The sequence below is a fragment of the Arachis stenosperma genome, chromosome 1, assembly GCF_014773155.1.
Source record: "Arachis stenosperma cultivar V10309 chromosome 1, arast.V10309.gnm1.PFL2, whole genome shotgun sequence".
Classification (NCBI taxonomy): Eukaryota; Viridiplantae; Streptophyta; class Magnoliopsida; order Fabales; family Fabaceae; genus Arachis; species Arachis stenosperma.
Window position 1 is genome coordinate 126811176 of NC_080377.1, and position 26044 is coordinate 126837219.

Below are 26044 nucleotides of genomic sequence, written 5' to 3' on the forward strand. Positions count from 1 at the left end.
TCTGTTTGGTATATGAGAGACAAATAAACGGAAGGACTAAATTGTCCTCCGTTTATTAAAGTTAGAGACTTTTTTGTATTTAAATTTTGTCAGAAATGTATTTGTCAAAAATTTAAAAAGTCAGACCTATCTGTTTTTTCCGATAACAATAATAATAAAACAGGGAATGGTGAGTATTGGAACACGAACGTGAACTCTTCCTCCTTTGGGTTGATTCCTTCACCAGATAAGAAGAATAATTCAATGGCAACAACAGCAGCAATATGCTTCTTTGATATCAAAAACGAAGGTGTGGATAATACAAACATATAAACTGTTAAGTTTTTTTTCTCTTTTCCCACAAAGTTTGTGTTTTTAAACATTTTAGTTAGCGGGAACAGTACTGGTACATCATCAAACGCTGACTTCAAGTTCAAACACACTAGTGAAAAATTGTGTGATACGCCATTGTTTGTATGTATTCATTGTTGATTCCAAATTTGTGTCTTCTCTATCATTTTCCCACGACAAAGTTCCTAAATATAATAATTTTCAATATATTAAACTGTTTTTGGTAAAAATAAACTTTAGTTGAGGTTTTGTTAACTTTTTTCTTTGTTATACAAAAATGTAAGTCCTTATATTTTAGTTCCCCATAGATATTGTTTTCAATACTTGAATATTTATGATAATTTAATTTTAAAAACTAATATTTTAAAAAGTTTAAACAAAACTAACATTTTCTTGGATATATGATAAATTTCCACCAAATCAACATGATACCATTATACCAATAAGATGAATAGCAAATTAGCAATAATAGTTGCCGACAACTTGATTTAGCAGTATTAAATAAGTGTCAAAAGCTTGTTTAAAAAACTGTGATATCAATTTCAATATTTTAAAGACCAAACCAAGATCTTGGAATTCGGATGAGAAAACCAAACATTTTTTCTAGAGATGAGAAAGCCATGTGCATTTAGTACAAACCGTTTCACATGATCCAACAAAACCATAAGAATGTAACTTGTAAGGATCCAAAGGAATCCCTTTAGGGGGAGTGGTAGAGAAGCTCAACTCTATCCTCATTTATAGAATGGCATTAATTACTTAAAGCTCATAGTATCATATATCTACAAAAAGCTAGATATTAGGATGTATCTTACTTTCATATAATTACAGGTAAAAATAGCTATCTATATAGACTGGGCTAAACTCTCACATAACTTTCACTATATATTATATTCTCTTGCGAGAGCTATATTTGGGGCCAAAAAAATCTGCACATGACCATGTTTATATTTTCACATGAAGAATCCATCCCCATATCATACAACATTGTTTCAAACTAGAGAACCTTCCACCAAAAAAACAAATTCTGGAGAAACAAAGCTAGGCTGCAAGAGGTGTACCATCTACACTACATGTTAGCATCAGGTCCTGGTTGTGCACTTGAGACAAAAGGCTATTATACTCAAGCTTAGCGTCTTGAATTTTGCTTCTAAGCTCTGTCACCTGTAAAACCATGATTCCTCTTGATAGGTCAAAATTGAAAAGGTCGAACAACAAGATTTTCATTCTATGGAAGGTTCTAAATTTAACAGATTCCAAATAAATGCACAAACTGAAAAAAATTGGCTAGATTTCAATCCTCTCGTGAGATTTCTGTACAACTGGGTTAGAGAGACATTGACAACAACCGACTGAGTGGGGCAATTGTCTATAGATAGACATTAACACAAAAAACATATGAACGGTAAAACTATGGGGCCATCTCTAGAAACTTTGGATCCCTACAGGCTACGGCTTCGGCTACACTGTTTTGTCTCTATATTTTGTGGTGATGGTTATGTGAAACTACGATGTAAATTCAGCAACGTCCTTTGATAAATATGAAAAAGAGGGAAGAAAACTGAAAGGGAGTTTTCTGATTGTATCCCAGTACCCTTAACTACCTTGTGACAAAGTTCTTCATTTGTCTTTTCAAATTCCAAACACCTGCAGGCTGCAGGGGAAGGGGAATAAAGAGAACGAGTCTTTGCATCATAGAGCTGCCATGCTATATTTTAGATGCCAAGGCAAGAACAATGGGTGTTGCTCAATTCCAGATAAGGTAAGAATTATAAATGTGGCACGTAGCAACAAGAATTGTATAACTGCATTCCAAGTAATCAAGTACTGGCAATGACTATGTAAGTAAATTTTTTTTTATTCACCTTGCACGGAGTTCTGTGTTCACTTGTATCAAGTGTATAGCGCCTTGGTCTTCAGAACATGCAGTAGTCTACACAAAAAGCAAGGGTGGAAGAACCATTAAAACAAATTTCAATGATTTACAATGCCAGAGCATGAAATCTAAGGAAATCAAGTGGAACAAAAGGAGAAATGGCAGTAGTTCTCCAAATAATAATAATAATAATAAAGGACAAGATAAAAATGACTAGAATATAAAGACTCTTTGTTTGAGTAGTATTACTTGTAATTAGAATAATAACTTGGAAAATGTTTGGATAAAAAAGTTTCCTAAAATAACATGCATGAATATCAACAAACCAAAGTCAAAACATTACAATCAACATTCTAATGCAGCCCTGTATATTCTCATCATTGCAACCAACACTTGTTGAGAAATCCTGTTTCCTTGTTTGCTTTTTCATCTTATGAAGGTCCATAGATCCATGTCTCTCTTTCCTCTTAGTAGGAGATACTTGAACCACAATGAGAAATCATCAGTTTGGATAATAGTGATTAAGCTAGCAATGGGAAATCTTGTTTCTAAAATAAGCAGTTACCTTGCTCAAACGTGCTATGTGGATAGGTACTTTTGTTCAATGCCACCGGTATTTCAAAGCCAGGTGGTTTTGGCGGCAAAGTATCAATGGGGACCTGAGACTTAGGCCTCTTTTTCTGATACCCAAGTAGTTGACAATGACAATCCCTACAAAATTTGATAAGTATCCAGGCATGACAAATATTAATGCTTAACAATTGTTAATTCAACAATCCTCGAGTGCATAAATCGGGAGTATGGATTATACATCCAACAACGAAATGAAAATTCAGACTTGACTGCATTATCGACTATAGAGATTATTTTTGTAACTATATTAGGATAAAAGCATACCAAGTTTGGTACAATATTGTATAAAATGTTTCATTATAACAAACGGTTATCCTCACACTATCACTAATAATTCTAATCTAACTTAAGCAACTATGTAACTAAAAGTAAAAGTACAATTAATTTGAGAGAATACCATTAAACTAGACCTTTATTATTTTAGAGCTAATTACTAAAAGCTCTTTTAATTATTTGAAATTATAAATTATATTAAATATTATATATGATTTATTTTAATATAGTTAATATCCTTTTAACTAATTTAATGAAATTTAAAAGTTGAACAATATATGATCCTCTATTTTTGTTGGTTATTTTGATAGTTTTGCATTTTTCATTATACTATATAATAAAGAAAACTATATTCTAAACTATTCAATATTAAGTTTAACAATACATCAAATCAAACACAACCTCACTATCATACTGAATTCACTTCCAAAAGGAAGAAAGAAATGCGAGAAAAGACATTGAAAAATATTAAAATATATCAATTTTCATAAAATAATGAGAAATGAAGTAATAAAATAGAGATATATAAAATCAATTTGAAGATACCATCATGGATATGATGTAAGATATATTGAAGATATTTTTTGTTAATGGATATCAAGAAATTAATAACACTTCATTTCTAAGAGTAGAATATACAACCAGGAGTATATTATTTCAGCAACCCATGATGTCAAATGACCACCAACACAAAAACACCATACCAGTATTCCCACGTCATTTCAAGCGATGTTCAAGCTTTGCAAACAAGGAAGTCCTCTCAAAATCTTGCTTATTATGAGTAGGCTGAATAAAATCTGCTTTCAGGACACCTGGCACAAGAGTAACATAGTCAGGCACCTATCCACCACAAATTGATTACATCTCTAACAAATAATTATCAGGTGAACACAAGTGTAACATCTTCGATTACATACTCAAATAAAGTAAACTGTAAAAGCACAGTAAATTCGGTCTACTATCATTGTTTGATATTGACTTGCATTCCATTTTATATAAGTTCATTCAATTGAACTTGTTAAACATGTGCTCCCGCAAGAACATATTTATCTCTCATATAAAGAGGATAAAAATATTCTCAAGTTATTTTCTGCTTACCGACAACTCCTCTGCCTCTACTTCTCAGATAGCTCACAACCTGCCAATAAGGCTGTAAATTAAAAAGTTAGAAAAACAATAATATTAATTCATTAAAGTAAATAGAGCTCCTAACCTTAACCGAGGAGATTAGTTTCTCCTGGTATGCTTGAAAACAAAAACAATGAAGTAACGTGTGTTGTAAGATGTGTTGTCCGTGAACCAGTTCCTGAACTTATTTTAAAAACCTAAAATAATAGTCTAAAATTCGAATTCAAACTATATCAAAACAGAATCAAATTATATCTTAATCAAATCTTTTCTAATAATTCTTAACTAACTAGTAATCTTCCTTGTATTTGAAATTCAAAACTTACTGTGTCACTTTGTTGAGATCATGGGCTTGCAACTTGAATACTTGATCATGGGTCAACAAAGCAAGTACTTGAAGTTGGAGAGTTTGGTGAAGGATTGTGATATCCCTGGAAGTTGGCCCATGAAGTGCATTAGACGTAAGAAGGGGCACGTTCAACGCATGGCGTAATTTGCATTTCTTGCATTTCTTGAGGCCTCAGAATTGACAGTATTTGCAAATTCACTTTGCACTTATTTGAGGGCTTGTTTCCTTTCTTGGTTCTCTGGAGATTGCTTCCTTTTGCATGTCACTTTTTTTGGTTCTCTCAGGAGTTTTTTTGGTTGTCCTTTTTCTCCTTTGTTTTTGCCTAAAATCTTTTACAATTTTCTACACATACCAAACCTCAAAACAACTCCAAGAAATATTGATTAAAGCATAAAAATCTCAATTATAACAAGAAAATCACTAACTTTATTCAAAGAATTAATAAAGAAAGCAACAAAAGATGATCATGCATCATTTGGGTTATATTATACTAAAATTAGTGTTGCTGAATCATATGCTATTGTAAACTAGAAGTTTACTAATTCGAATGAGTTCATTATTTGGCATGACCGATTGGGTCATCCTGGGACAACTATGATGCGAAGAATTATAGAAATCTCTCATGGACATTTACTAAAGAACTAGAAGATTTTTAAATTTAGTAAATTTTGTTGTGTTGCATGTTCTCAGGAAAAACTAATTTTAAGGCCATCACCAGTAAAGATCGGATTTGAGTATCTTGAATTTCTAGAAAGGATTCAAGGCAATATTTGTGGACCAATTCATCCACCATATGGATATTTTAGATATTTTATGGTTCTAATAGATACATCTTCAAGATAGTCACACGTTTGCTTATTGTCTTCTCCAACCTGACATTTGCAAGATTACTTGCTCAAATTATTCAATTAAAAGCATATTTTACAAAAATCCAATCAAAATAATTCGTCTTGATAATGCTGGTGAATTCACCTCTCAAACTTTTAATGCTTATTGTATGGCCAATGGTATATGTGTTGAACATCCAGTAGCTCATGTTATACATAAAATGAACTAGTAGAGTCACTTATTGAACGGCTTAAATTGATTGCTAGACCCTTACTTATGAGAACAAATCTCCCACCTCGGTTTGGGGCATGCTATTTTACATGCCGCAACACTTATTCATTTAGGGCTAACAAGTTACCACCAATTCTCTCATCTGCAGTTAGTTTTTGGTCAACAGCCAAATGTTTTCCATTGAGAATATTCGGTGTGTGATATATGTTCCAATTGCCATGCCTAATCGCACCAAAACGGGATTCCAAAGAAAATTGGAGATATATGTTGGATATGATTCTTCCTCTATAGTAAGGTATCTTGAGATACAAACAGGAAATATATTTAAAAGTTCGATTTGTAGATTGTCATTTTAATGAATTACTATTTTCAACACTAGGGAGAAAAATAAGCTTCTTAAAAAAGAATTTAATTGAAATGCATCATCCTTGATGCATTTAGATCCTCGATAAGAACAATGTGAACTAAAATTTTAAAAGATTATACATTTATAAAGAATAGCAAATGAATTTCCTGATGCATTTTCTGATACGAAAAGGATAACTAAATCCTATATACTAGCTGAAAATGTTTCAATTCAAATTGATGTCCCAGTTGGACAAATGGCCACGGAAACAAATACACGCCAAAAGCATGGTAGACATGTTGGTTCCAAAGACAAAAATCCTTAAAAAAGAAAAGAGGTAAATTATAACAGCCTAGTGACGCAAGACAAAAATCGGTTTAGAATTTTCACAAAAATAATCTCATCGAAGTATAGTTCCAAACCGACAGTTGACTCGAATCAAAATTTAATTTGTTTGTCACTTAAGTCAAACCAATAAAAATACCAAGAGTATTAGATCTCGGTTCATCTCTCAAAGGAATTGTAGGAAAATGTGCATATTATTGGTTATGAGATATTTTTGGGGTTTTGGTGTGAAGAACAAGAAAGTAAAGTTAAAACTAAGGAACTATAAATGCTAAAAGATACTCATGACAGGGATTAAGAGTCAAGGTTTCCTATCCTAGATCATTGACCACAACATGGTAATTGCAAAGGGTTAATTCTACTTAGTCATCCTCTAACATCGGAGGGAGAAGTCAAGTGGACATTGTTGATCCAAAAACTAACTAACAACTCTAAATTGCCGATCACATTGGACATCAATGACATCAAGGAATCTAAGTCCTTAATACCAAACCAAGAGCGCTAAAAATCTATTCTAAAACTAGAAGAGGCATTTTAGCAAACACTTAGAATATATAAAAGTAAAATATGGCAAATTGCAAAAATTAATTAATAAAGACTACAACTACCAATTGCAAGAAAATAATAATAATAACTCAAACAAGCATCAAGAAAACATAAAATATCAAATTTCATTAAAAGAAATTGAAATTAACAAGAGCGTTCATAAAACTAAAATTAACATAAACAAGAAGACAACTAACAAGAGAACTCTATCCAACTAAAAAATTAGAACAAGAAAATGTAAAGAAAACTAAGTTAGAACATGATTAGAAATTAAACTAAAACCCTAAGAATTCTAGAGAGAAGTTGGAGCTTCTCTCTCTAGAATTACCTAAAACATGATAAAAATCTAAACTTAATACTACTTGGTTCCTCCCTCTTCAATCCTTGGTTCAATAGCATTAGAAAATGAGTTGGATTGAGTCAAAAATGGTTAGAATTGCGGATCACGTTTTTGCATTAAGTGAGTCGCGCACTGCATGTCATGCGCACGCATGAGGCACGCGTACGCATGACTTATCACAATTCAGAAACCAATTTAGTCAATCAATAAATTAATCATTTATCCAAAACAACTTAGTTCAATCCATAAAACTCACATAATTACCAAAAATATATTTTTGCATCAATATCGATTTATAACAATTCTTTAAAATAAAATGAGTTTAAAGAAAGCGCCGACCCTACCTCGTTTACGACTCAATTATGCGACAAAACTCAGTTTTTCCTCGCCCTGCAACGGCGGAAGCCGTAACCTCTGCTCCAAACTACTTTTGCAGTAACCACAGCAACTCTAATCGCAACATGTAATATCCAAAACTCAATCCTATGGCAAGTAACGCCACAAAAGCTCAGCATATGATAACAAAACAGTGACTAAAAGGGTTTCTAGAACAAAAATGCTTACCACAATTAAAAAGAAACGACTGCCCCAAATATCAGACCGGATCGTTATTGGATTTGGTTCATTAGTTTTTCGGTTGAACCGGTCAGTTCGGTCCGGTTTAAATAACTACGGGACAATAATAAAAATATAAATTAATAATTTTAAAAAATAATAAAATTAAAGATAATTTTAAAATTTGAATAATAAAATTTAAAAAAATATTTTTTTCGATTAGAATTATGTATAAAAATAAAAAATACTTTGAATCTAATTTTTTATCTTTAATTCAAATTAAATACTGTTAAAAATAAATAAACCTAATAATATTTATAGATATTTAATTTGTAAATAATGTTTCTAAATTTTTATTTTGATTTTGTTACACATAATAACAACATAATAAATTTGTTTAATATCTTATTTAATTTAAATTTATAAATTTTATACATTCTAAAAGTTAATTTGATAATTTGGATAAAAATTTTAAATGCTTTATGTCTTACTTTTTTTAGCGAAACTTCAACAACTCATAAAAGTTAACAGAATAGATGGTTATAAATCAAAGTGATAGACAAGATTAAAAGTTGCGATAATAAGATTTGGTAATAATTAATTACAGACTTACGGTCGTGTGAAGAGAAGGTGGAAGGAGAAGGAAAAATGAAAAAGGAGAACAAGGTAATATAATTAATAATAATGACGATGAGACCATGACAGGTATGTGTATAGAGAATAATAGTAAGAGAAAGAATATTGTTTGATATAGTAAGGGATATAATAAAAATATAAATTAATAATTTTGAAAAAAATAATAAAATTAAAGATAATTTAAAAAATTAAATATAAAATTAAAAAAAATTAAATATTTTTTAACAATTGAAATTATGCATGAAGATAGAGAGTGCTTTAAATATAAATTTTTATCTCGACTTTAAATTAAATACTATTAAAAATAAATAATTAAATTTAATAACGTTTATAAATAGTTAATTTATAAATAATGTTTTTAATTTTTTATTTTAATTTTGTTACCCATAATTTTTAATTGAATAATTTTGAAGCGTTTTATTTTTATGGTCAATAAATCTGACAGTTATTCTAAACTCAAGAAGTTATTGATAAGGAGATGTATGATAAATTACGAAAGATTTTTTCTAAATACACAATTTTTATATCCTCCTATTTTGTTTATTAATTATTCTTATAGTTTGATATTTAAAAACGAAAAAAATAAGCATTTTCATTTATTCTATTTTTCACTATTCATAAAAGAATGAAGGCCTTTTTGTATTTAGATTCATATTTTGGCCTATCACTTAAAAAAGATGAAGACAAATATGAATATCTATGACATTTAAGTAAAAATTATCTTTTATAAATAACTAACGTATATTTTGGTTTATATATACTCATTTTGAATCAAGATAATGTTATTATCAATTATTTTTTTAATTATATTTTGGTTTTTAGTAATTTTAATTTTAATAAAATATGATATAAATAAAGTCACGCCAACATTAAATAAAAAATACTTATCTAATAAATTTAAAGAGGGAATGATATATTAACAAAAAATAAAATTAATTTCTTAAAAACAATAAAAAAAAGTGACTGAATAGGCACTAGCATATAAATTCCTTGAAGGTTGTGGTAGGCTTAGAGAAGGGGGGTTGAATCTATGCCTTCCTTTTCGGTTGCTGTTATTACCCTTTTAAAACAAATTTGCAGTTTTGATTCTGTTTGAACTCAGCAGCAAAAATTTATGAGACAATTTATTTTTGTCTCATGAATATCAGAAAACAGAACACAGCAGAGAAGAGAAAAGCTAACACCAGCATGTATCCTGGTTCGGTTGCCTTGTGCTATGCAACCTACATCCAGTCTCCTCCACAACTATGGAAGAATTTCACTATAGTTAACAGTATTACATACACCAATAACACAGGATTGACCCAATCCTTTCTCACTCAAGTTCTAACCTAACTTGACATTGGCTATGCTAATACCTAACTATACCTCTTAGTGCTAACCCAACTAAGAAAGGGATACCTTACAGGTACAAGATACAAGACACTTAACCATCCTAAAGAAATCTGAAAATAACTCTAGGCTTTTCTCTTAAGTGTTTCACTCAGCCTTTTTCCACTCATGGCTTTTTCTTGAGCTTTCTCATAATGCATTTTCTCACAAGAAATTATAGAAAGATAAACTTGGAAAAGTACATTACAATCAGTAAAACATGAAGGAGATTGACTTCATCAACAGCCTCTGTGCCATGCGAAAAACCAAAATAGCAAGCCTCTTATTCAGTTCTTCATACTGGCGGAATGCACCTTTGATTAGGTTACACTGTCCAGTTAGTTGAACTTCTTCAAAGAGCTCTTCTCAGAATAAAACCTCAATTCACTGGTTTTCTCTCCTTGGTTTCTGAATGAACAGCAAACCTCTTTTATCTCCTTGCATGTTGATGGGTTCATCTTCCTAGGTCAACTCCTTGAGCACTGAGCTTTACCAACCCACAAGCTCACTTTTTCTTCTCAAACATCAAAGTAGGACCTTTGCTTCTGACTTTTTCAACTTGACCGAAAGCCATGAAGGAGTAACCGAAATTATCTTCCAATGGTCAACCAAATCTGAACCATAGAGATGCAACTTGGTCCCCAAGAATCTCTTGTGACCGTGGATTTGTAGCAGTGAAGAACAGAGATCAACTTTTCCTTTGAATGCCATTTTCGGATAGAACAGAGAGTTGGGAAGAAAGGATAAAGATCTGATGCATGCAAGATGAGATGGATTACCTTTCTTACGCTTGATTTAGCTTGGAGTTTCTGTTTTAGCTTCTGTGCTTCAAGCTTCAACTCTCTCTCGCTTGCTTTTTTGGTTACCAGCTTAGGGAGGAACCTTTTTCTCTCTTTCTCTTTCTTACTTTTCTGATGCCATGATTTGACTTGATTAGAGAGGAGAGGGACGTTGCACTTCAAGAGGGAGAAGACTTCAATCTTACAAAAGAAGCTTTGTGAGATGGATATAGGTTTGGATTTAATTTCCATTAAGCAACCCGGTTGGCCCATCAGACCCTTTGGCTTTGTTTCTTTTTGGGCTGAGTTTGTTTATTTACCCATCAGCTTTGCTAAATTATTATTATACCATTTGGGCTGCTTAAAATGAATTTGGCCTACAACATGAAATAAATAATTAGCAACATATACTTATTAATATTTAACACTAATTATTTATTTTGCCCAAAAATAATGTTTGTCATCATTAATTAATTTAGTTAATTTCTTAACTCAACAATCTCCCCCTTGATGACAAACATGATTTAAGCAATAATCAAAAGGAATTGAGTTTGAGTAAGGTTTGGAAACTCCCTTTGATATTTGTCATTTGCTTTTATATTGCTCCCCCTTTTCTTTTCAATATTAGCTCCCCTGGATTTATGCTTTCCTTTTTGTCCCTGTTTCACATTGTACTTAAAGAAAGCACAATAAAGAGCTATTCACACTATATCTTGTATAAGGAATATCAAATGAGCAACATCACATAATCAGCCCAATCATCAAGCTAATATCATCAGCATCAGTATTCAGCATGTAGAATCAAATTTTAGTGCAGCAATTAGACAAAAAATTTCAAAAGGAATACTGATAGCTGCATCAATGCCAAAAAATTGCTTATCAAAAAATTACTTATCCTACTATTACTCCCCCTTTTGACATCAAGGGTGGACGACTAGCAAGATCAACAAAAACATTAAGACAAATCCTGCAAGAAAGGTTAGATCACAGTTCAAAGTCCTAACTAAACCATCAACAGTGCAGTAGTATTTAGAGTTATTACAGTCATCCAAAATAAAACAGTGCAACAGTAGTAAAATAAAGAGTATTCATGAGACAAAAAGAGCAGCATCAACAGTTTTCATGAGACAAAATCTAGGCATCAGAACCACTCTCCTCTGAAGCAGCTTCCTCTTCAATATCAGTGGCAACGTCTTCATCATTTTGAAGGTTATCAATGAAGGTCATGAGCAGAGCCACTCTATCCCTCGATTTCTTCAGAAAGTTCTCATGCTTGCTAGCTAGTTTCCTTTGTTCCTTGCTCATGGCAATCAAGTGATTTGATTGGGAGACAAACTCTTGAGCAACATCCTTAACCACATTTAGCAGAGCCGATTTCTTTCCAGTGGAGATGGATGTTCTCTCAATGGAAGGAGCAGGAGAATCCTTAGGAACAAAATCATCATCTTCATCATCTAGGACAACTCTTTCAGATCTAGTGGGTCCTTTGTTCTGTTTCACTGAACCACCTCCCTTTAGATATGAATGTCTATTTTCATATTTCTCATTGGTCAAGTCAACACCAAAATACTCAAAAATACAAGTTAGAAACATGCCATAAGGAAGAGCTTTGTCCTTTTCACTTCTAACAGAATCAAACATGTATCTAACCATCAAATATGCAAATGAAATTTCAGTTTTGGTGAGAATAGCATATAAAACAAGAGTGTCAGTGTATGAAACCCTTTGATATGAACCACTTTGGGGAAGTATAATGTGGTTGACCATTCGGTGCAACTGAGCACGTTCATATCCTAGGACTTTGTGTGTGGGTGTAATGCCATCTATTAAGGAGACATGTTCACAAATACTAGCCAGGGCATCATTGTAAGAAACACCAACTCCTTCATCCCACTTAACTGACGTGTAGGCACAAGGCCCAACATCAGTATACTTCAAAGCTTCACTGATGGTCTCATTGTTTAAAACGATATCTCGTCCCTTGACATACGAATGAGCAGTGCCTTCATGATAAGTCATGTTTGCATAAAACTCTTTGACCAACAAGGGATAAACAGGTTTTTTGATGTCAAAAAAGTGATCCCAGTCCAGAAAAATTAAGTTGTCAACAAAAGGAAAACATTTTCTTTTCAAAGATGGCAAGTCAGCGAGAAATGAAGAGCATAGGGTACGATACTGGATGACTCCCTCATAAAAATCATTATTCATGGCAGATTTGAATCTATAGGGATTATAGTTTGAATGAGAGGTCAAAAATGAGCTTTGTGATCAAAAGGTCCAATTTCTGGTTCTTTAACATTTTTGAGAGGGACTCGAGTGTTACCTCGTTGAGAGCGCATTGGAACCGACCTGGATTTGGGTTGTGTTGGTTCGGGAATAGGTTCCTCAGTCGCCGGACGTTTGCCTTTGGAGGAGCTAGGCTTTGCTGAACTCGGTTTTGAAGAGCTAGGCTTGGAAGGTGTGGCCTTTGGTGGTGGCGTCGGCTTGGCAGAGGCAAGAATCCTTGGAGTGTTTTTGGTCCGAGCCATGGGGTCGCAGTGAGGAGGAGAGGTAGGAGGAGAAGGAGAAGGGGTAAAGGTCCGGTCTTGAGAGTGAGTGGAAGGCTTTGTGGGTAGCTTATAAATCTTCTCACGAGGAGCCCTTTTTGCAATGGTTTTCTTCCTCATTTGGTTAGTTTCAATCTTTTGAGGGAAGAGAAGCAGTAAAGTGAGTGGGAAGAAACCAAAGAGTGTGTGGAGAAGTTATGGAGGGAAGAGAGGGAGTGTTGGTAACCGTACCCAAAAAGTGGATTTCTAAAACCATGCAACTGCATCACCATTTGAAAAGACTTGAAAAGACATGACCTCATAAAAGAAAGATTTTATTGGATTTTGAATTAAAAACATGAAATTAATTTTAAATTTTGAAAGACAACAAAAATTAAACTGAACCAAAGTCAAAAAAAATTAAGTTGGATTAAAAACCATTTCAGGCCACAAAAAAACTTTTAAAGAAAACTTAAACACACAAGTCATAAACAAAATAAGCAAGCAAGAATGTAACATTCATGTTGAGCCCAGATGTGGTTTGAATTAATGAAATACATAGGACAACTCAGATCTGAATTGAGGTTGGCCCAGATTGATTTTTCACTAGCAATAAGCCCAGAACACGCTAACTTGAAGGAAGCGTTCATCACCTGCCCAGAATTGTCTCATACCTGTTCATGAGACAAAAAGCTCCAGCAAGTGCATCAGCATTTTTCAAATAAAGAATCATAACTCAGAATTTCTAGACAAGTCCTAAGCATGCAGAATCTATCCTCAGCTAATGGTTTTGTAAAAATATCTGCTAATTGCTCCTCTGATTTAACAAATTGAATGCAAATGTCCCCCTTTTGGACATGTTCTCTTATTGAGTGAAATTTCACTTCAATATGCTTAGTCCTAGAGTGAAAAACTGGATTTTTAGAAATATTAATGACACTCATATTATCACACATCAGGGGTATATTTTCAGCCTTTAATTTGTAATCAGCGAGCTGTGTTTTTAACCATAAAAGCTGAGAACAACAAGAAGAAGCAGCTATATACTCAGCCTCTGCAGTGGATAAGGCCACTGTTGGTTGCTTCTTACTTGACCAAACATTTAAGGACTTTCCAAGGAAGCAACATAAACCAGAAGTGCTCCTTCTATCAACTCTATCACCAGCAAAATCTGCAACACAATAACCAACTGCAGAAAAATCATCAATCTTAGGATACCAAAGACCAAAATTGGATGTGTCATGAACATATCTAATGATCCTTTTAATTGCCGAAAGATGTGACTCTTTTGGTTTGGATTGGAACCTAGAACACAATCCAACACTTTGCACAATATCGGGTCTAGAGGAAGTTAAGTACATAAGAGAACCAATCATTCCTCTATACCTAGTCTCATCAACATCTTTCTCAATTTCTCCCTTATCTAATTTTGAATTAGGGTGCATGGGAGTTCCCATGGGTTTGGCATTTTCAAGGCCAAATTTCTTAACTAATTCCTTGGCATACTTTTCTTGATGAATGAAAATACCATTTTCAGTTTGATTAATTTGCAGCCCAAGGAAAAAATTAAGTTCACCCATCATACTCATGTCAAATTCACTTGTCATGAGTTTTCCAAATTCAGAACAAAGGGATTCATTGGCTGATCCAAAAATAATGTCATCAACATATATTTGGACTAGGATAAAAGAATCATTAGAATTCTTGATAAATAGAGTTGTGTCGGTGGTGCCTCTTTGAAAACTATTTTTCAAAAGAAAAGAGCTAAGTCTTTCATACCAAGCTCTAGGAGCTTGTCTTAAGTCATAGAGAGCTTTAGACAATTTAAAAACATGATTAGAGTGCTCTTTATTTTCAAAACCAGGAGGCTGCTCCACATAAACTTCTCTATCTATCACACCATCCAAAAATGCACATTTCACATCCATTTGATATAATTTAAATCCACAAAATGCAGCATAAGCTAAGAGAAGTCTTATGGCTTCCATTCGGGCAACAGGGGCAAAGGATTCATCAAAGTCTATTCCTTCTTCTTGGTCATATCCTTGTGCCACTAGCCTTGCCTTGTTCCTTGCAATGCTACCATCTTCTCCCAACTTGTTCCGGAATATCCACTTGGTGCCGGTCACTTTCTTTCCATTAGGCCTTGGAACCAAAGTCCATACTTTGTTCTTATCAAACTCAAGAAGCTCATCCTCCATAGCTTTAACCAAAAAAGGGTCACTGAGTGCTTCCTTGATGTTTTGAGGCTCTATTTGTGATAGAAGGGCTATGTTGGATCCTTCATTTTCTTTTCTAGTAGAAGACCTTGTTTGCACTCCATGAGAGACGTCCCCAATGACAAATTTCTCAGGATAATTCTTCAAGAATCTCCACTCACGAGGTCTGGTGGACTTGGAGGCAGATTCAGTCACCAAGGGATTCTGGGCGCTGCTGGCTGCAGGATTTCTTTCAGATTCATGAGACAAAATGGAATTGTCTCTTGAATTTTCAACATTTGCAGTTTCTGGTTTAGCTTGTCCAGAATTTTCTTTTCCATGATTTTGAGCAGTTTCATCCTCCTTTTGAGCTTGATTTCTTGCATCACAATCTTCCAAAATGCTTTGCACCAAGTTAGTATCACAAAATGTAACATGTATGGACTCTTCAATAATTCTAGCATCTTGATGATAAACCCTATAAGCTTTACTAGTTGTGGAATATCCTACAAACAAACACTCATAAGCCTTTGGTTCAAATTTTCCCAAATTTTCTTTGTTATTTAAAACAAAACATTTGCATCCAAAGATGTGCAAGTAATCTAAGTTTGGTGGGTAGCCTTTCCAAAGTTCATAAGGGATTTTCTTCAAAAATTTCCTTATGATTGTTCTATTTAAAATGTGGCAAGCTGTGTTAACCGCTTCAGCCCAAAGGAATTTTGGAACATTACTCTCACAAAGCATAGCTCTTGTCATCTCTTGTATGCTTCTATTTCTTCTTTCCACAACACCATTTTGTTGTGGTGTTCTTGGACAAGAGAAGTTGTGAGATATTCCAAATTCCTCACAAAAGGTTTCAAACAAACTATTTTCAAATTCAGTTCCATGATCACTTCTTATAGAAGAGATTTTCAAATCCTTTTTCATTTTGAATTTTCTTGCAAAAAGGTTCAAAGGCCGAAAAGGCTTCATTTTTGTGTGCAAGAAATAAAACCCAACCAAACCTAGTATAGTCATCCACAATTACTAAACCATAATGTTTACCACCTAGGCTTTGAGTTCTTGTTGGACCAAATAAATCAATGTGTAGCAACTCAAGTGGTCTTTTAGTAGAAATGTCTTCCTTAGGTTTAAAAGAACTTTTTGTTTGTTTTCCCATTTGGCAAGCATCACAAGTGATGTCTTTGTCAAACTTTATCAAAGGAAGACCTCTAACTAATTCTTTCCTTACAAGTTTGTTTATTTGAAACATACTTGCATGGCCCAATCTCTTATGCCACAACCACTTTTCAGATTCTTTAGAGTGAAGACAAGCTACATTTTGATCATTTAGTTCATCAAAAGTAAGTCCATACATATTATTGAAACGCTTGGCAATAAACATCACTTCATTTGTCTTTTCATTAATAACACAGCATTCAAGCCTTTTGAAAATAACTAAATATCCTAAATCACACAGCTGACTTATACTTAAAAGATTGTGCTTTAAACCACAAACCAAAAGCACATCATCATCAATGAAAGTAGATTGCTCATTACCTACTTTTCCAACAGCAATGATTTTACCTTTACCATCATCTCCAAAGGTCACAAAACCTCCATCATACTTATTCAGTTTGATGAAGTAGGTTGACCTTCCAGTCATGTGCCTTGAACATCCACTGTCCATATACCACATGTCCTTTTTGTTCTTGGATGCTAGGCAAATCTGCATGATGAGTTTCAAGTAGCCTTAGGTATCCAAATTAATTTGGATCCTTTGAAGTTAATCCATCTTTGCTGCCCAAGTGTATTGAAATCACAAACAACATTGTAGACTTTGTTTCCTACAACTCTCTTTTCAATGAAGCATTGTGCATATGAGTGACCAAATTTCTTGCAATTTACACAATGATTTTCTGGTGTGTGTTGCTGAAACTGATATGAATTATATTGCTTGAAATGATTAAAGTTTTGAAATTTTCTGGTTTTTGGAGAAGATGTATTTCTTTTGGCAAACTGATTTTTATTTGAGTTATTCCTCTTTGTGAAAGCATTTTCACCAGAATTTCTTTGAACATTTTTACCTTTCAAAAATGAGGTTTTGTTGTAAAAAATGGTTTCTTGAAATCAGCCTTATTTTTCGAAATGTAGCCCAAACCTGACCGGTTTGAACTCGGACCAGTTCTTGGTGAAGGCTCAACTTCATTTGTGTATTCTTCATTAGATTTTTCTTCACAAGTTGAAACATATCCGATACCTGATTTGTTTGGTATGGATTTGGTATTTGATGAGAGGCCACAAATTTCATAGAGGGAGTGTTGGAAACTACATCTTCCTTGGCTATGTAGCCTAAACCAGATTTTTCAAACAATGGTCTTTGACTTGCAAGTAATTTGTCCAAGTTACTAGAACCTTGAGCAAATTTTGCCAAGTCACCATTCAGCCTTTTAATCATATCATTTAATCTTTCATTTTCAGCAATTAACTCATGATAAGGATCCATAATGTGCTTTCCTTTTAAATTTTCAACTTCAGATTTTAGAAATCTGTTTTCTTCAATGATGTCCAAAGCACATTCAGTTTCCTTTACTTTTTCTTTTAAAAAATCATTTTCAGCTCTTAACACATCTCTTTCAGATTTACATTCATTGTATTTGTCAAGCAGTTTTGATGTATTTAGAGTGAGATCATCAATAATAGCATGCAAGTCCTCAATAGTCAAATCATAATAGTTTACCTCATCAAGATTGTTGTTTCTAGCCATGAAGCAGTCTTTGTCATCTCCCTCAGATTCTTCTTCTTCATTTGAGTCATTTTCAAGATCTTCCCAAGCTGCCTTGAGTACTCTCTTCCTTTCCTTCTTTCCTTTGTCCTCCTTTTTGAGTTTTGGACAGTTTGACTTGAAGTGTCCAGTTTCCTTGCAATGATGACACATCACCTTGCTCAAGTCTATCTTTTGCTCCTTTGAACTTGAACCCTTGTATTTGCCCTTGCTTTCATCACCAATTTCTGCATAGTTTGTACCCATAGCATCGGTTTATTATGATTGAGAATCTCTCATGCTCATCAAGTTTTCCATCCTCATCTAACATTGTACTCTTTTCGGATATCATCCTCTCTTTTGTGGGCTTCAGGTAACCTGGAGTTTTTTCCAGATTTTTTTGGCTGTCTTGCATCTAGACACCTTCCGGTATTCTTCAAAGCTAATAGCACAGTGAAGAAGGTTGATTGCTTTAGCGTTCAGCTCTATCTTCTTCTTGTCATTTTCATTCCATTCAGCTTCTTCTTTCGGAGTCACCACTCCATCAGCACTTGTTTTTGTTGGGATCTTGGGACCACTCACAACGATCTTCCATAGGTTGTAGTCAATGGATTGGATGAAGATCCTTATCCTTTCTTTCCAGTAGGAGTAGTTCTTTCCGTTAAAGAAAGGTGGCCGGTTGTTTGACTGGCCTTCAGTGAGGGTGTAGGCAACTGTGGTTGTGCCCAGGTTGTTCGCCATTGGATCTTTGCGCCAAGCGGTTAAGCTTGATTCTTGAGACCTTAGCTCTGATACCAATTGAAGGTTGTGGTAGGCTTAGAGAAGGGGGGTTGAATCTATGCCTTCCTTTTCGGTTGCTGTTATTACCCTTTTAAAACAAATTTGCAGTTTTGATTCTATTTGAACTCAGCAGCGGAAATTTATGAGAATATTTATTTTTGTCTCATGAATATCAGAAAACAGAACACAGCAGAGAAGAGAAAAGCTAACACCAGCATGTATCCTGGTTCGGTTGCCTTGTGCTATGCAACCTACATCCAGTCTCCTCCACAACTATAGAAGAATTTCACTATAGTTAACAGTATTACATACACCAATAACACAGGATTGACCCAATCCTTTCTCACTCAAGTTATAACCTAACTTGACATTGGCTATGCTAATACCTAACTATACCTCTTAGTGCTAACCCAACTAAGAAAGGGATACCTTACAGGTACAAGATACAAGACACTTAACCATCCTAAAGAAATCTGAAAATAACTCTAGGCTTTTCTCTCAAGTGTTTCACTCAGCCTTTTTCCACTCATAGCTTTTTCTTGAGCTTTCTCACAATGCCTTTTCTCACAAGAAATTACAGAAAGATAAACTTGGAAAAGTACATTACAATCAGTAAAACATGAAGGAGATTGATTTCATCAACAGTCTCTGTGCTATGCGAAAAACCAGAATAGCAAGCCTCTGATTCAGTTCTTCATACCGGCGGAATGCACCTTTGATTAGGTTACACTGTCCAGTTAGTTGAACTTCTTCAAAGAGCTCTTCTCAGAACAAAACCTCAATTCACTGGTTTTCTCTCCTTGGTTTCTGAATGAACAGCAAACCTCTTTTATCTCCTTGCATGTTGATGGGTTCATCTTCCTAGGTCAACTCCTTGAGCACTGAGCTTTACCAACCCACAAGCTCACTTTTTCTTCTCAAACATCAAAGTAGGACCTTTGCTTCTGACTTTTCCAACTTGACCGAAAGCCATGAAGGAGTGACCGAAATTGTCTTCCAATGGTCAACCAAATCTGAACCATAGTGATGCAACTTGGTCCCCAAGAATCTCTTGTGACCGTGGATTTGTAGCAGTGAAGAACAGAGATCAACTTTTCCTTTGAATGCCATTTTCGGATAGAGCAGAGAGTTGGAAAGAAAGGATGAAGATCTGATGCATGCAAGATGAGATGGATTACCTTTCTTACGCTTGATTTAGCTTGGAGTTTCTGTTTTAGCTTCTGTGCTTCAAGCTTCAACTCTCTCTCTCTTGCTTCTTTGGTTACTAGCTTAGGGAGGAACCTTTTTCTCTCTTTCTTACTTTTCTGATGCCATGATTTGACTTAATTAGAGAGGAGAGGGACGTTGCACTTCAAGAGGGAGAAGACTTCAATCTTACAAAAGAAGCTTTGTGAGATGGATACGGGTTTGGATTTAATTTCCATTAAGCAACCCGGTTGGCCCATCAGATCCTTTGGCTTTGTTTCTTTTTGGGCTGAGTTTGTTTATTTACCCCTCAGCTTTGCTAAATTATTATTATTATACCATTTGGGCTGCTTAAAATGAATTTGGCCTGCAACATGAAATAAATAATTAGCAACATATACTTATTAACATTTAACACTAATTATTTATTTTGCCCAAAAATAATGTTTGTCATCATTAATTAATTTAGTTAATTTCTTAACTCAACATTCCTAATAAATCAGATGTAATGTCATTTAATTTATATTTTGTCATACATAAATAAAGATTAATGTCATTTTTTGTTGTCTTTTCAAAAAATTCAGTACAAAATAAGATATCTCAATTCTACAGGTTTTAATTGAATTCGTTCTTATTACAAGGAATCAATTTAATTGAATAATCTTGAATCATTTATATAATTATTTTTATGGTCAATAAATGTGATAATTTTTCAAAACTCAAGAAGTTATAGATGAGATGTATGATGAATTATGAAGGATTTTTTTCAGGTACACAATTTTTATATTCTCCTATTTTATTTATTAATTATTCTTATAGTTTGATATTTAAAAACGAAAAAATAAGCATTCTCATTTATTTTGTTTTTTCACTATTTTTAAGAAAATGAAGGCCTTTTTAAATCCAAATCTATATTTTAGCCTATCACTTAAAAAAAATAAAAGACAAATATAAATATTCATGACATTTAAGTAAAATTGTCTTTTATAAATAACTAACATATATTTTGGTTTATATATACTCTTTTTAAATTAGAATAATATTATTATATTTTTTTTGATAATATATATCTTTCTTTTTGAATCAAAATAATATTATTATATTATTTTTTAAACTATATTTTTTCTGATAATATATACTTCTTTATTGTGTACTTTTATAATTTAACATTTTAAAATTTTTTTATAGTAATTTAAAAAAAATATAATATAAATAAGATCACGTTAATATTAAAATAATAAAAAATACTTATCTAATAAATTTAAAAAATAAATAATATATTAAAAATAAATAAATTTTTATAAAACAATATAAAAACGGCTGAAGAGGCACTCTTGTCAGTTGTCACTCTTGCGTGTTGAACTGCTAGTATAAATAATAAGGAATAAAAAAAATCTTTAAATGGTTGTAGGCTCAAAACGAAGGCCTGCGTTTTCCCTTTCCACAATTTATACACTCCCCACGGGTTCCCTAATCCCTATCACGTGCATTACTTAGAAATTTTCAATAAACCTTGGATATGACAGAGAAGTCACTAATTACGCCATGCAAATTTAAAACTTAACAGCCAAGAAAAACAAGCATACAATACTTCATCTGTTCCTGAAAAGTGAAAACATTAAATAACGGCCCCTCCCTCCCTAACATATGAACCTTGTTTTAATCAATATACTGGGTTGTCCCTAAAAGAAATCAAACTCAAGGTAATTATCAGAACCTTTATGATCAGGTATTGACTTATGGTGAACAGCCTTTTCACTGGCTGATGAAGCTGGGGAAGGAATCTTCTCATACTCTACTGTCTTGGGGATCTCTGGCGGGGTAGCACACCGGATCAATGCCCAATTCACACCTTCAAAAAACGGATGTTGCTTTATCTCAGTAGCCCCTCTTTTATATGCCAATCTATGCTGAGGTTCCTTGACAAGCAACCCCCTTATAAGATCCCTTGCTGCAAAACTGACAATGGGTGCTTCTGGAAACCGCAGAGGCTGGCCTACAACATTAAACAATGTAGCTCGATTTCCAGATCCCTTGAACGGTGTTTTCCCGAACAACAGCTCATATAAAAATATTCCAAAAGTCCACCAATCAACTGCACTTCCATGACCTTCACCCTTAATGATCTCAGGTGCCAGGTATTCGTGGGTTCCGACAAATGACATTGACCTAGCATCAGTGGGTTCTGCTATCAACTCGGGTAGTGGACTCACTTGATTGCCAATTTCAGTTTTGGGTTTCCTTTCCTTCTTTGATTTGCTGGAAAAGAGTCGGGGTGAAAAACATGTAGTAGGAGCAACACAAGAAGGCTGGATGCAGGATGGCGGCTCAATACATGCAGGTTGGACACAATAACCAGGATTCTTTCTTAAAGGCTCAGAATCTGTAGATGAGGTTTTTACAAGGGTTGGACTAACAGCACAACGGAGGGAAAGGTCAAAGTCAGAGAGCATAATATGTCCGTCATCCCTAACAAGTACATTTTCTGGCTTAAGATCACGGTAGACAATCCCAAGCATGTGAAGGTACTCCAAAGCCAGGAGGACTTCTGCCACATAAAACCTGCATGGTAGAGTAAATTAACAGTTGCTGTCATCATCTCAAATAAACATCATGGCCAAATTTCACCTAAAATTTTTAAAATTTCTGTTGCACTTGTCACTGTTACTTATTTTGATCAGGCTTTTAAGAAGAAATGAAAGTAAACAAACATAACTCAATAGAGAATGACTCGTGACCCACTAAGAATCTATGTAAATATAATTCAAGGAAATAGAATTTTAAAAAATTTGAAAAAATCAAGGGGAAAATATGAAGTAGACTACAACTAAAATATCTTGGAAAGGGGTATTAATCCCTAATGTAATTATCAGAAGACTCGAGCCTAGCATTCTTCCTAGACTTCAGTGAGAAGGCAACTGACATTTTATCTAAAAAACTGGGTCCAATTTTCACAAAAATATTTACAAATATTACAAACACAAGAGTGAAACAAAAGCAGGATTTAAGTTTAACATACTTTACTGCCTGCTCAGGAAAATGCTTCCCTGGCTGCTTCTGTCTAAGAGTATGCAAGTCCCCACCAGGGCAGAATTCCATTACCAAACACGAGAACTTCTCTGTCTCAAAATGGGTATACAAAGTCGGAAGGAAGGGGTGGTCCAATGACTGAAGTATTTCTCTTTCTGTCTGAGCACGGAGTAGTTTTTTACGACTAGCCAGGGATGCCTTGTCCATTACCTTCATTGCAAAATAACATTTAGTTCCGCTCAGTTCAGAGAGATATACACTGCCAATATCTCCACAACCCAACCTCTTCAGTAGCCTAAAGTGACCTAAACCCAGTACCCCATCTCTAGCTCGAACAGCTTGGATGGCTTCCCATCTCAAATCATTAGCCTTGTGAGGCTTGTTAATGCTGCTACTAAAGCTGCTGCAGCTACTCTCATCGCTCACATCACTACTTGTGCTCCCTCTGCAAATACTGCTCTTACCACTCTCAACAGGATCAGCTCGATCACTGATCTTGGCACTTCCACTGGTCTTTGCAATACTACTAGCCCCATCACTTATTTTGGCCGAAACAGAACTGTTCTTCACACTTCCATATACCGATGACTTTTTCTCTTGATCAATAAGGTTTTCCTGAGAGCCTCTGGTCTCATTAACAGCCTGTTCAGAACCAGAGGGTCCAGAACCAAATCTTTTACTCAGGGAATCAGACCCCTTTTTAGTTGAACTTCCCAACTTCTTGTCTTCGGAAGTTTCCCCAGTATTCTGCTTCAATGCGTTTTGTGCAAGCCTTGATAAATCTCCAGAAGCAGCCAGCTCAGGCTTGTCCGCCTTCGGAACCTGCAGATGAGAAGGCTTGGTGTCTTTTGTTTCTAAGGTTTGGATCACAGCTGTCCTGTGATGGTGTTTTGGAGGAGCTTTAGTGCTAGTCTTGGAGTCCATCAGAGAAGATAAGCAGTTCCAATTGAAATCAAATATAACAAGTTCATGGCTGAGAAGCCATTTATTTCTTCAATAATAAGCAACAACCTATCAAGCGCATCAACAGCATCAAACAGTTGTCAGCAATTTAACAGAGTTTTTATGTGAAAAGCATGCTTGATTCTGACCACAATAGCATGTGAAAGAAACTGATCTCTCATTCTACCATAACCGGAGTCAAAGACATAAACACGGTTATCATCACCGCACAGCTAGTTTGCACTCAATAGCAGAGAAATAGATCCAGTAAGCAGTAAACAACATCAGTGACAATTAAATAAGCACATTAACACTAACATAACTAAACTAGCTATTATTCATTTGACAAATGATGACACCCTATATGTATTCTAGAAAGAAGAAAACTTGAGGCATGCAGAGCATGATCACCAGATTAGTAAAGCCACAAATAGTGATGCTTTATGAAAAACATGCAATCACTTTTCATGTTTCCCACTGCCCTAAAACATAACAAGCAGTTAAAACAAACTGCCAACGCATCCCTCTATCCCACACAAAAAATGAAAATAAAACAAAACAAAATAAAATCTTAGAACAAACAAATAGAGTTGGAATTGAAGTCCCAACAGCAAAGCAAAGAGTCGTTGAGAATAAGAGGTGAATGCATATTTTTGTGAACATTGGTAAAGCTACAAGAATTGAGATGGGCGAAGGAGGGAAAGGAAAGAGAAGAAGGGGGGTAATTGAATGAAAATGCGATCTTCATGAAAGGGAATGGAAGGGGTCAAATCTGAAGCAGATCCGAGAAGACGGAGATGGAAAAAGCAAAACTTGAAAGGTAAGGGAGCGTAAAAGGATACACAGAAATGCAAAAGGGGAAAGTTAAGTATGCGCAGAAAAGAGTACCTCAGCAGAAGGGTGAGAAAACTGAGGGGCGTTGGTTCAGCCGTGAAGGGTAGAAAGCTCACAGTGTAGAAAGGGAGCTGCTACGGTGCTGATGCTGATGCTGATGCTGGCGCTGGCGCTGGCGCTGATGCTGATGCTGGCGCTGGCTCAGAGAGAGAGAGAGAGAGGGGGAGAGAGAGAGAGAGAGAGTCGCGACATTGGAGTGGGACTTGGCCTGCTGGATGGCGGACTAAATTAGTCAGAGAGAGAGAGAGAGAGGTCAAAGGGTAAAATGGTAAAGAAATTTATTCATTATTATTATTATTATTATTATTATTATTATTATTATTATTATTATTATGAGTTCTTTTTTTAATTTGCCTCGTTTAGACAAAAAAATTAACAAAAATAAAGTCGATTATACTTTCTAATACGAAAAATATATAAAAATACAAAATATATACTAAAATTAATTATAAATATATTTATATATAAATAATTAAATATATAATTTAATTTATTTTTTAATATATGTTTTATATTTTATTTTTTATTTTATATTATTAATTAATTTTAATATACACCTATTATAATTAAAAAATATATTATTAAGAATTTATAAGGACTCAAATTTATAACCATAACCAATATAGGAATAACGAATTTGGAAAAAATAAAAGAATACCAAAGTCAATGAACAATATTACTACAAGAATAAAAAGGAATTTTTTATTTTTAATATTGGAGTGGTAGTGGTGTTTTTTTTAAATGTGGATTGCTGTGGTGTTATACTCAAATGTAAAATCGTTTAACAAGAAAAGTAGAAATCGGACCGTCCGATTTATTAGAGGTACAGAAATCGGACCGACCGTCCGATTTCTAGAGGTACACAAATCGGACCGTCCGATTTGTAGAGGTACATAAATCGGCCCGTTCGATTTGTGGAAAAAAATTAAAAAATTTGAGGTACAGAAATCGGACCGTCTGATTTGTGATAAAAAAAATTAAAAAATTTGAGATACAGAAATCAGACCATCCGATTTGTGTGCTTCTACAGTTTTAAAAAACACAAAAAATTACTATGTTAAGGTATATCACCACTTCTACTTTCATAACAAAAAAAATTAGCCAATAAAAAGCATGCACCTTATATCTAAGTATTTAACCTTTTTTTTCATTCGAATAACATTTTCAACTCAAAAACTATA

General features: G+C 34.1%; 3 protein-coding genes across 4 annotated transcripts; all 3 read right to left on the reverse strand.

The window, feature by feature from the left end:
- Positions 1-1057: 1057 nt before the first annotated feature.
- Positions 1058-4730, reverse strand: LOC130971991 (protein MICRORCHIDIA 6-like). Of its 2 annotated transcripts, XM_057897147.1 has the most exons (8): positions 4567-4584; positions 4326-4450; positions 4211-4262; positions 3817-3924; positions 2772-2917; positions 2550-2686; positions 2196-2263; positions 1058-1494 (listed from the first exon to the last, which is right to left on the reverse strand). In XM_057897147.1, exons 4-8 carry the CDS (start codon positions 3831-3833, stop codon positions 1491-1493), a joined length of 372 nt encoding a protein of 123 aa, XP_057753130.1. In that variant the 5' UTR covers positions 3834-3924; positions 4211-4262; positions 4326-4450; positions 4567-4584; the 3' UTR covers positions 1058-1490. The 2 variants fall into 2 exon arrangements, with proteins under 2 accessions (XP_057753130.1, XP_057753137.1); XM_057897154.1 differs by lacking the exon at positions 4326-4450 and having other exon boundaries at positions 4567-4730.
- Positions 4731-12815: 8085 nt separating this feature from the next.
- LOC130934305 (extensin-like) lies at positions 12816-13232 on the reverse strand. The gene has a single exon (XM_057863893.1). The coding sequence runs from the start codon at positions 13230-13232 to the stop codon at positions 12816-12818; it is 417 nt and encodes a 138-aa protein (XP_057719876.1).
- Positions 13233-21528: 8296 nt separating this feature from the next.
- Positions 21529-25047, reverse strand: LOC130971706 (serine/threonine-protein kinase D6PKL2-like). The gene is made up of 3 exons (XM_057897126.1): positions 24858-25047; positions 23017-24038; positions 21529-22559 (listed from the first exon to the last, which is right to left on the reverse strand). Exons 2-3 carry the CDS (start codon positions 23949-23951, stop codon positions 21680-21682), a joined length of 1815 nt encoding a protein of 604 aa, XP_057753109.1. The 5' UTR covers positions 23952-24038; positions 24858-25047; the 3' UTR covers positions 21529-21679.
- Positions 25048-26044: the final 997 nt, after the last annotated feature.

What these genes read in the sequence shown, in the direction of transcription:
- LOC130971991 (XM_057897154.1), bottom strand. An exon ending in ACATAGCACGTTTGAGCAAG is followed by an intron (nt 2,687 to 2,771) that starts GTAACTGCTTAT and finishes TTGTGGTTCAAG; the next exon opens with TATCTCCTACTAAGAGGAAA. An exon ending in GCTGCATTAGAATGTTGATT is followed by an intron (nt 2,264 to 2,549) that starts GTAATGTTTTGA and finishes CTTTTTGTGTAG; the next exon opens with ACTACTGCATGTTCTGAAGA.
- LOC130934305 (XM_057863893.1), bottom strand. Translation starts at nt 13,232, where the DNA reads ATGAGGAAGAAAACCATTGCAAAAAGGGCTCCTCGTGAGAAGATTTAT.
- LOC130971706 (XM_057897126.1), bottom strand. Translation starts at nt 23,951, where the DNA reads ATGGACTCCAAGACTAGCACTAAAGCTCCTCCAAAACACCATCACAGG. An exon ending in TTTCCTGAGCAGGCAGTAAA is followed by an intron (nt 22,560 to 23,016) that starts GTATGTTAAACT and finishes TCTACCATGCAG; the next exon opens with GTTTTATGTGGCAGAAGTCC.